Here is an 11663-nt window from a genome sequence, read left to right on the forward strand (position 1 = left end):
GAAGAGAAAAGTGGAAAAAAAAAGTAAAAAAAATGTTTCAGCGAGTTAAATATATCCAGGTAAGGTTTGAACCCACCTGTTGAGGTGTGGGATAGGACGTGGAGGTCTGGGTACGGCAGGCACAGGGCCACAGACACTAGGAGGTCCTTGGCCTGCGGTTTGGCTCTGCTGAACAGAGGGACTTCGCACCAGTCGAGACCCCCTTGGATCAGCAGGTAGAGGTTTCTGAGGAGGACTGGGCTTCTCCAATTCCTATTAAAGGACAGACACTTTTAAATAATGATGGAAACTCACCACCAGGTGGCACTAACAGTCAGATAATTATAGCCAATGCCTGCTTTTCTTTGAGCTTTTCTTTGAGGCGCTGACGCTGTCTTCTCTAACCAACTAATAACAGGAAAACTATCATGCTGTTTAAATCTTCTCTAGAATACAGAGATCATGATTCATTCCCTACTCTTCTCCTGGGCTAAGGAGACATTTCCACAAACACCACAGAGAGAAAGGATCAACAGGGATGAACCTCAGACCTCACACACCCACAAAACAGTCTGTCTAAAACCCCGCTCACTTCCTCAGGTGGAGCTCTCACATTTAACAGTGCTTCAAAGCCCGCAGCAGAGAGATTTCACTCATGACTTATGTTCTTTGTTAACATCCTGGAGCTGCCAAACAGCTGCTAAAGATACAGTTGATGAAGCCTGCTGCCAACAGGAATCACTTTGCCATTTAATAGGTGCAGCTGAGAGGGCCTACTTCTTAAAGTAAAAACAGCCAAGAGCTTCTGTACGCCACATTTTGAACAGGTGTATGAGCTTTTATGAAATCGACGGGTGCTTTTTAAAAATTCTCCAGCAGTCAATACTATATATTATCAATCTGCTTTTTAGAAGATGTTATCATGCACGCTGTATTGTGCTTTGTGTCTCTGTGTGTTTTTTCTGGCATCTTGTGCAATACACAGCATTTGTCACCTATTGTAACTGTCACCTGGAAGACATTTGTTATATGATTAAATCTTTGTTTTCTCACGTTGTTATTTGTTTTTTATGTATATGGTAGTTTCAACATAAATACATTATAGATATTTAATGCAAAAAAAGAAATTCGGCAGTATTCCTGGGGTCGCTGGGGTTCAATTATGTTCAGTTTTCTTGATCAATTAGTAACAATGGATGACCTTTATGCTTTTTCCACAGGCAAAGGTGACATTTGCAAACGTTTTCGATAATATTCAATGTTACAGAACCGAAACATAAAAGCAGCCAAGGCTGGAAATGAATGCCGACAATTTTTGTCTGAGATCCAACCTTGTTCATCTGAGCCTGAAAGAATCGTGCACCAATGATCTCCAATCAGTTTCTGTCTTTTTAACAACACTCAAACACTCAAATCATTTAGATTGGCTCTTTTTACTTCTGTCTCTTTGGGCTTGAGTACCTCCAAGAGTACAAATCAAATCAGTTTAAAGTCAAATAAGAATTACTATTTGGCTTTCTGTTCCTCTCAGTTTTGAAACCCTGCAATGCCATAACTAAAGCCCATGCAATAACAGTGGCAATAAGTTTGCCACCCTGTGACATTTGTACATACTTGCTCCTTGCAGTTGCTGCCCTCACACGCTCCCCTCCTGTGAGTCTGGCTCCATTTTTATTATTTATGTTGTGGTTTTTGTTGTAGAGCTCAAGCTTTGCTTGGATGGCGCTAGCTCCTGGGCTAACCTCGTTATTTTATGTGACTGTGCATAACTGTCAACATGCCTCTGCTTTTATAGCACACGAAAGAACCATGAAAACAGTCGACATCAAAAAACAGCAATTTGAAAGTGCATCGAACATCATCATTTCCCCGGTTGGGTATTACAGGCCTGGGTAGCGAGTAAAAGCTCCCCAGACACAGCGGTGGCGAAATTACAGTAAGTAACATCATCGAATAAAATGTTTCCAACTGAGGAAACAGGAAATTCACTCACCATGACCATCCTGCAAGAGTTGTGGTGTGATGCACTGTGAAATGACGCCCCTCTGGGTGCGACGTGGATGTGAGGTGGAGGGGCTCGGTGAGGAGGAGGGACTGGGGGTCTCGGTTGCCCAGGGCCAGGGGAGAGGGACACGGTAAGGGAAAGAGGGACTGGGTGGCTAAGGTGAACTGGAGGGCACTGGGGCAGTCTATGCAGGCTGTGGGGAGGGAAGGGGGCCGGTGGGAGCCCCGCCTCTGGCCCTCGGTGAGGAGGCTACAGAGAGATTAAAGTTGAAAGAGTTTGTCAGAAGAGAAACCGTCTGCTTCCTATCAGAAACAATCATGATAATCTCCTCCTCTTCCTCTGCTGTCCTTCCTGATGCTTTCAAAGATACATAAATCAAACACTCCCACTTAGTTGCTCTCTATTCCCCCGAGTCGACATCAGGTGACTTCGTAAAGGGAAAAGACCACGACTATCCCATGAGCACTCGCTTGGGCTTCTTAAAAGATGAACACAGCTAAAGAGCCAAAATATGAGTCTTGCTTGATATTTAAACCTGTCCAGATGTGCACAGCTTAAACACAATATAAGACATACAAAGGCAGGCACACATGCATTCAGGCGGCAGTTTAATGCAGCTCCCAACAACTGGAAAATGACCTCACCTGCTCTGTGCCTACATCAAACAGCCTTACATCCTCTCTCTTTTTACCGTTGACCCCAAATGAAAACCACATGCCACTAACTGAAAACACCAATCTCATGGTAATGCACAACAGCTTACTCCACTTGTGTGCCACCCTGCAACACAAAAGGCTCTTCTGACACAGTTTCTCTTATCCTTCAGCAGCCCCTAACTCGATCGATCACGGGTCACTTCCCATTACAAACTAAGTCAGGGCAATAATGTAGGGGGGGAGGTAAAGGCATACAGCGATGTAGGCACACAAGTACAGCAAAATGCGGTTTCTGCCTTGCAATTACGAGCAACAAGATGGCTTTAGAAGTCAACTAAGCAGCTGCATCAACATTCTTCATGTGCAGATGAATCAGTTTCTCTCTTAACAGACAGCTGTTAATGACATGAAATGTATTAGAGTGCCTGAACATGCTGCTCGCCACAGACTCCATTATCACAACCTCCTCTACAAGTCCATATGGAAAAGGATGATTTAATTGGATTTGAATGAGCTGCCATTTGTGTGAAAACAGCACGTCAATCTAGTTGAGAATGATGTGCGCTGTCGAAACAGCTGCGGCATTCCAGGAAAAATAAAACAGCAAGGATAATCTATTGCTGATCCTCCATTTGTCAGAGCCACATCTATTGGTGTGTATGCGATCGGCCGGTCAAAAGCAGATGTGTGCAATCTAGTGACCTTGAAGATGGTGGCACTGTGAGGCAGAGGCGGTGCCGGTCGGGATGGAGAGGTTAAGCTTGCTGATGGAGGCTGGTTAGGAGCTGTTGGTCCACTGATTGCGGCGCTTACTGATCTGTAATATAAAGGAGAAATTATATATCTGTAATTAAATACTTTATTATATTAATCATACACCAGTTACAATAGTAATATAATTTAAACTGTGCAATCAAAAGTAAATTCACCACTGTAATTGGATTCACAGTGTGACCAATCATAAAGACTCGCCCGCTCAATGGCACCTGTTGTTTTCATTTACGGACCTTGATCTGTTACAAAAAAGATGCATTATATCTAGAAATCATTCCACTATTACGGGCTGAAAACACACCTGATCTTCTCTATTGGATTTTTTTTGCTTGTAAATAGAAGTCTCAGTAGAGTTTTTCTCTTGATGCACATGGTCAGACCGGCACCCAGGACGACGAGTAGAGCTACCAGAATGCCCACTGTCAGATTCCCATTGTCTGCTCAGAAACACACACAAAAGTTTTGGGAGTATTCTCCAAGTTTATTCCATTATTACTTCAGAATTTCAGGATTTCTCACATGGAGTTTGTGTCTAAACATAAGTCCACAATTTATTGTATATTATGGTAAAAATGCTGAAAAATGACACTCTGAAAACCTTTAAATTTAATGACCTGAAATGTAATAAATCACTCCTGTGGTGTAACAGCTACTGACTTACCTGCTTGTCTGATCGGACCACTGTCCACACTCCCACCGAAACCTGCCTTGTCACAGAAGGGAGGCGCCCAGTGAGCCTCACAGTGACAGTTCTTGTTGTTATTGCACACCTACAGTATATTAAAAGGACAGTTAACTATTATATGAGACCAAGCGCCCCCCTATTTTTAACACCTTTTACACTCCATACATTTATTATGCTGCTTAAATTTAATAGGTTACAAATGAGTTATGTTTATGCAAAGGGATGCAGAGTGATTCAATACAATATCATAGTAAATTTCTCAATGTTAAAAAAAAAATCTCAGAAATTAGAAATTGAGTTGCCGAAAAAAGAAGTAGTAAATTTTCATTTACTTTACAGCAAAGTAACAATTTCTCAAATTTAATACGATAGAATAAGTAAATGTGGGATTTTTGCTTGAGATATAAAGTGGCAGAAATAAGCTTCCTCTGAAGGGTGTCTGAGCTCGCCCTTAAGAGATAGGGTAAGGAGCTCAGTCGTTCGGGAGGGGCTCAAAGTAGAACTGCTGTTCCTCTGCATTAAAATTACCCAGCTGAAGAGGTCTGGGCATTTATCTAAGATGCCTTCTAGACATCTCCTAGGTGAAGTGTTTCGTGGAGATTCGGGACACACTGGAGAGATTACATCTCTCTGCTGGCTTGGCAATGCCTACTGAAAGAACTGCAGGTAATGGCCAGGCAGAGGGAAGTCTGGGCAGATCTGCTAAAACCGATGCCCTCCTACACCCATGACCCAAATAAGCAGTCGAAAACTGATGAATGAACAGATGATAAAATCATTTCCATTCTTTATGTGCCGCATGAAGCAGACAGAATCGATCAACAGCCAGCCCTGCTAGGCTCCGCGTAGCAAAAATGTCTGGTATAAAATTCAGAGCAGACCCTTTCTCTTAAACCACATTTTTATAATCTCTCTCTCCCTCTTCCTGTCGTGCAGGAATGGTGAAGTCTAAGAGGATTCCCTATCTGAGTAATATGGAACAGGTGAGGGCCTCTCTCCAAGGCAACATCTTGATCTAATCTGTACATGCAGAGGTGCCCTGTCTCTTTTTATTTCAGCAAGTAAAACATTCCTTAAAATTTCATAGACATGTCTTATGGCGCTACACAAACAAATATCGCTGTATAACACCCGGACACGTTTCACTTTAACAGACAGTCGCAATTCTTTCGTCTGTATGCATTTGATGAAAGAGCAACTTAAACAGTCACAGTCACAGCCAAAGCCTCTGGGCTTCACCAGGAAATTTAATACTACAAAGCCATACATTTCATCTCTAACAGGACCACCCGTAGACATTTGATGGGTGGCATTTAAGAAAAATCTAATCTCTATTTTCCCCAGCTCAAAGTCAGACTGTGTGTCATTGCTCCGAGGGTTTGGCCAAACAAAGCCGGGCCTTCAGATTTCAACAGATTTTTCGGGACAAGGAAGACTGCCTGATGGTATGATGAATGACCCTTTACGCAGAACGGAAATGAAATCATTATGTCTAATTGATTGAACCTTTCAGCATTCAGAGTGATTGATTGCAAGGCAGTGTAATGGCTCTCTAGCCAGTGTGTACTGGGCATTCTGAACACATTACAGCCCAAACGAGCTGATGTGAAGACGGAATACGGTTTGTTTTAGGATTGACAACTATCACATCGTTTTTTTTCAAACAGCGAAACAGGATGAAACGTACTGTACTCACCCCTCGACCGCTGCACTTGGCCGAACAATCGTGCACACCGAAAACACTGACGTTCTGGCACTGACGATTCAAACACATCTGAAGCAGAAAACGACACGAAAAATCAACAGTGTGAGCTCAAAAACAATGTCAGTAAATTTCCAAACCCTTTCATTTTTAAGGTAAAAACAGACAGAGGCGCTATGCCCTTTCTTTTAATTTGCTTCTGACAGGCACTTCAGCGGTAAATCAGTATAGCATGAAATAAAACGATGTCACCACTGACGGGAATGTATCAGAAATGTATTATATGTCTCCTTAAAGGCACCAGACACAAAGAGAGTATAGCACAGCAGAATGTGAAGATGAGCTTGGCAGCAGCGGGCACAGAATGTAATGTCTTTGCAGATGAGGGCGGAGGGTAGATCCTCCTTAATAGTCGAGGCTCATAGAGAGCTAAATTAGACTAAATGGACTAACTGTGTCAGCGAAATGACCAATGGCTAGATTGATGAACACTAGGAGATGCCAAATAGACTGAATAATGTTAAGTCAGTTAAGAGTCTGAGCCAGTGCAAGTCTGAAATGACAAAAGGACACGGCTTAAAGAACTCCTCAAAACATCTTAGTCATGGCCTTTCACTCCACCCCTTCTCCACTCTTATTTCTCAGCAATAAGTTTTGTGTTTATATCGACTTACAGATTAGCATTGGTGCTATTACTTTCATATTTGTTTTTGTTGTTATGATTTTGAACCACGTTTTCTCTGTTTTTGTCTCTGTCTGTAGTTACAACCCAAATCAGGGACTGCAACCTATCTAGGCACTCTTCCGAATTATACATCCAAAGAATTGGGACGCAGATTCAGTGTGCTTCCTGTGTTTTACTACAAGCCACTTCCTGTTTTATTTTGGTAACCTTTTTCCATGTATGTCTTTTGTGCTTTTTTCACAGCATGTTTATGTTGGATGGAGTTCTCCACCCTGACTGGAAGTTAATAAGCACTTCTCCTTTTCCTTTTTTGGTATGTACCTTAACGCATACATTTTTAGGACAGTGGACCAACCGTTTTTCACATTCAGTGGTTTGATTTGATGTTATTTCATTTCTTGATTACAATGATGATGTTTAATATAAAAGAAAATCACCCTCTCTTTCATTTATAACTGTTCATTAAAAGATCTACCAGTTCTTTCACTGGATAAAGCAAGCCATTTAAGCTCCATTCCCCCTTTATATAGGCTACATTCTTCTGATTGACTGGTCCTCACAAACAGAAGGTCTGAACTGCAGGTAGGTGGGAGTGCTGTGCCCTTGAGATGAGAGTAGACAACCTGTCTGAAACTAATCTTTTAGAGCCTTCAGAAGTCTGAAATGTTGGCCCATAGGGATTATCTGCACATATGCTGACCTCATTATTAAACATGAGGATCCATTGTTGTAACAGTATATATGATAGAAGATATGAAAAGCACAATAGGCATCTTTCATGAACTGCTCATAGAAATAGCAACATCTACTTAATCATAACTGATAAATGTAATGAGACTGAAAGCACAAGCCTTAGCTCTCACCATTTCATCTCCACACTTGGTTCCTGTCAGGACCAAGCCAGGATCAGGCATGTCATCACCCAAGTAGACATGCGTACCTCGGCACAGTATTCTTCCCCCTTCCTGAAGGGGTATGTTGGTTTCAATTGAAACAGCGTTGGTGCCAATTACTGGGCGATTAGCTCCTCCTTGACACTGGATTTTGCCACATTTTGCATCTCTGTAAACAAACACCAAGGGGAATAACAATACAATAATTAAATTACATGTCACTGTTTTGTGGATACGAGGAGCTTTATTTTCATTTTCATCTTTCTCCTTCTGTCCAATTAAAGAAACTGAAGAACAGGCAGCTCGTTTACGCCGTTTCCAGATCACAACTGAGATTTTAGAGACAGAACTTGTTGCATTACATCAAATGACTCTGCAACCCTCAATTAGGACTCCAACTAATGATTATTTTCTATCATCTAATGGATCCGCTACTTGGGGGGAAAAAAGCTTCATAAAACTGAGACACCAATCTGGCATTTTTGCTTTATTTTTCTTAACTACTGAGAAAACTGTGTCAGCCTCATTCAGTCACACAGAGTGGTGCCTAGCATTGAAAAAGTGCTCCTATTTCAATGAGGTATATGCATTTTTTATGAAATAGGTACAATATGCTTTATGTTCCTAACTGCATTCCATAAATCACATGCTATTGAATACATTCACTAGTTTCTATGGCAACATCAGGACTTACCGCACTTCACATTTGGCAAAGGAGCCTTTTGTGTCCTTGCCACAGTTGCCATAAGGGTCTCCTGCTGAGTTGACCCTTTCAAAGCAGATGCCTGGAGCTGGCTTGGCTCCTGCAAGATGCATTAAACACATAAAAAGAAAAAAAATCGCAACAATTGTTGAACTGTTGAGTGTGACGCAGCAAGGGGGATTTTTCACGTACCGTGGCCCCACAGTGTTATGCACTGCTGTTCATGAGTCTGACAAATGCCATTATAACAGTAGCCGTCCACGTTGTGGCAGCCATGGCCATCATGAAGGTAGACGTTGGAGGGACAGTGAGGACTGGTACCGGTGCAAAACTCAGGCAGATCACAAGAGTTGCTGGATTCACGGCACAGTGTGCCTGATGGCTTCAGCTACACGACAACAAAGACAAAGACCCACAGTGAAGCCCAGAGAAATGTGAATTACGCCAAAAAACACATTTCTACTACATCGGATTAAAGGATGTCAAATCAAGTTAATCAGAGAAAATAACTTTTTTGTAAGATGTCTGTAAAAATACTTTGTACTGAAATACTATAACACATATTACCTGACAGTCCTGGCAGCACTGTCCATGTGCACAAACAGCATCTCCTTTCAGAGTGCAGGTGGTGGCATTGCAGCAGGGATTCATACATTCCTTCCGATGGAAAAGAATAGTAAAAGAAGACAAGCAGAGAAAGGAAAAGTAAATAAGAGGGAACAAAAGTGAAGAAGAATTAACTCAGCACAAAGAGATCATATTTCACCCCAGAGCAAAAACTCAAATTTTGTTATCAGAGGGGATGCAGCCCTAGCAGGACTGTGTAACGTAGCAACTAAAAAAACCTGAGTGAAGAAAGGAAACAGCAGTTTCTAGGTTTCGAAAAACATCTGACAGGATTTTTTCAGACCCCAGAAACCATGTTGAACTCAATAGTAAAATGAACAGGAGAGAATGGTATTGTATAGCGCTTTTACTAGTCCCTAAGGACCCCAAAGCGCTTTACACAACCAGTCAGCCACCCATTCACACACTGGTGATGGCAAGCTACATTGTAACCACAGCCACCCTGGGGCGCACTGACAGAGGCGAGGCTGCCGGACACTGGCACCACCGGGCCCTCTGACCACCACCAGTAGGCAACGGGTGAAGTGTCTTGCCCAAGGACACAACGACCGAGACTGTCCAAGCCGGGGCTCGAACCGGCAACCTTCCAATTACAAGGCGAACTCCCAACTCTTGAGCCACAATCGCCCCATTCCCTGAGAAAAGAAAAGGACACACCCTGCAGAAACCCTAAATAAGCAAGCAAGTGCCAAAATACTTTTTTAAGTTAGCATAACGCTCAAGAATCCAACTAAGACAATGTCTGAGAAGATAACAAAGAAAGACGTAAGTTTAAATGAATGAAACTTTAGATTATATAAACACAGACGATGCTACTTTACAAGCAAATTGTAAAAGACTGATTTGCACAACACTTCCACAGCTAATAACTCCACTTCAGTTCAGGCAGGTGTGACAATAGCAATCAAAAACTTAACCCACACTCTGCTGCCATGATATAAGGCTCACTCAGGTATTCTTCGTATTTTCAGATGCAATTCTTCTGAATACAAATGTAAGCAATCTACAGTAATTACTTTGCTTACTAAACTGGCTCGATAATTTAAATAGGCAAAGGTTATCTTAATTTATATACAACTATTTGGAATATTTAAGTGAAACTTCAGCAATCAACATTCCAAACTGCTCACTTTTTAGCTTGAGTAAAAAACAAACAAACAATCAGGTACATATTTAGTATTGATAAGCCAAGCACTTCTGCAAGGAATCTATAGCAGCCTTAACTCTTCTGGGAAGGCTTGTCTTTCCACAATGTTTAGGAGTGTGTTCGTGTGAATTTTTGACCATTCCTCTAAAAGCCTCTCCTCTATTTCATCCCAAAGCTGTTCTTTTGGATTGAAGTCAGGACTCTGTGCAGGCCAGTCAAGTTCTTCCACACCAAACTTCCTCATCCATGTCGCTATGGACGTTTGCTTTGTGCACTGGTGCACGGTCATGTTGGAACAGGAAGGGGCTGTCCCCAAACTGTTCCCACACTACACTGTTCTTGAGTTAATCTGAAGGCCACGGGAAGTTTGGAGGTCTGTAGCTATTAACTCTGTAGAAAGTTGCGCACTATTAGCCTCAGCATCCACTGACCCCGCTTTGTGACTTTACTTGGCTTACCGTTTTATGCCTGAGTTGCTGTCATTCCCTGTCACTTCCACTTTGTTATAATTCCACTATTAGTTGACTGTGGATATTTAGTAGTGAGCACATTTCACACCTGGACTTGTTGCACAGGTGGCATCCTATCATGGTGCCATGCTGGAATTCACTGAGCGCCTGAGAGAGTACCTGCCTAGGTACTTGATTTTATACACCTGTGGCCATGGAAAAGATTGGAACACCTCAATTCAATGATTTGGATGGGTGAGTTAATACTTTTAGCAATAACGATTATGGTTTAGAAAAATTAAACTCCATTTGACAACTTTTGTGAGGCTGAGGCATTTCGGTGAAGACTGTAAAACATCCTGAACATGAGGTGTAGGGCAGACCCAGGATATATCAGAGATATTAAACCTATTAGTGCTCCCCTGGAAAAGCTGCAGGTGCTGGCCAGGGACAGAGAAATAAGGGTGTCCACCCCAGACATAAAGCAGAAAATTGATGGATGGATGGATGGATGGACTAGAAAACATCTGTGGCATGGTTGCGATAGATCAAAGCATTGTGGAAATATAACCTCACTTTAATACACATTTAAAACGATTTTGTGAGCTTTTGAAAAAGCCTTTGCCAAAAGGAGGTTTAAGCTCAGCATACAAATATGCCCTTTTTTTTAAACTATGGTTATAAATTTACAGGCATCTCCAACTTTGTCCAGTTTCCCAAGAACGTTCCAGGTGCAGATGTGGAGGCTGATGAAAAAAAAAGAGGGGACTGTTCCCAATCAGTGCATTAATTTAAAAAAATATTTTAATCACGCACTTTTAGGGGCAGCTATAGATTCCATTCCATTTATCTGAAATAGAGCAGGTGCGATACGATGACTGACATGCTCTGTTTACATTTTTGTCACTCAGCATGCCATCACTTATTTCATTGCTCTGGTTGGTTTAGGTCACTTAGATAGCATCCAGAGGCATTTTGGAGGGAGAGAGAGAGAGGGCAGATCTACAATAACATTTCCCATCTCACTGTTGAGCACCATCTGTTTCCTGTTAGCCTCTATCGTGACCCATGCACCGCACCAATCAGTAACACTGCTTTCCAATACACATGGAAGCAAGAATTCAATCAAGACTCAGAATATACGATATGCACTGTGTGTGTGTGTGTGTGTGTGTGTGTGTGTGTGTGTGTGTGTGTGCGCTTGTGCATATATGATCTCATGCAGGTTGTCTGGACCCCCGAGGGTCAGCTCTTTTGCTTTTGCCATTATAGTCTGAATATGCTGCAAGAGTTGGGAGGAAGTGGATGGATGGAGCTGGCAGGGGACACAGCTGATATGATGGGCCTTCCAAAACTTC

General features: G+C 42.1%; 1 protein-coding gene across 1 annotated transcript in view; it reads right to left on the minus strand.

The window, feature by feature from the left end:
• The window catches only part of adam12a (ADAM metallopeptidase domain 12a), a 79639-nt gene that overhangs the window by 1738 nt on the left and 66238 nt on the right, over positions 1-11663 (minus strand). The window contains exons 13-22 of the mRNA XM_004561177.6: positions 8650-8739; positions 8275-8470; positions 8074-8182; positions 7350-7548; positions 5796-5873; positions 4076-4184; positions 3716-3851; positions 3343-3457; positions 1973-2233; positions 77-252 (exon numbers count right to left, since the gene is read on the minus strand). Of these exons, the coding sequence (XP_004561234.1) occupies positions 77-252; positions 1973-2233; positions 3343-3457; positions 3716-3851; positions 4076-4184; positions 5796-5873; positions 7350-7548; positions 8074-8182; positions 8275-8470; positions 8650-8739 (1469 nt within the window). The remainder of the gene's footprint in view (positions 1-76; positions 253-1972; positions 2234-3342; positions 3458-3715; positions 3852-4075; positions 4185-5795; positions 5874-7349; positions 7549-8073; positions 8183-8274; positions 8471-8649; positions 8740-11663) is intronic.

The sequence above is a fragment of the Maylandia zebra genome, linkage group LG8, assembly GCF_041146795.1.
Source record: "Maylandia zebra isolate NMK-2024a linkage group LG8, Mzebra_GT3a, whole genome shotgun sequence".
NCBI lineage: Eukaryota > Metazoa > Chordata > Actinopteri > Cichliformes > Cichlidae > Maylandia > Maylandia zebra.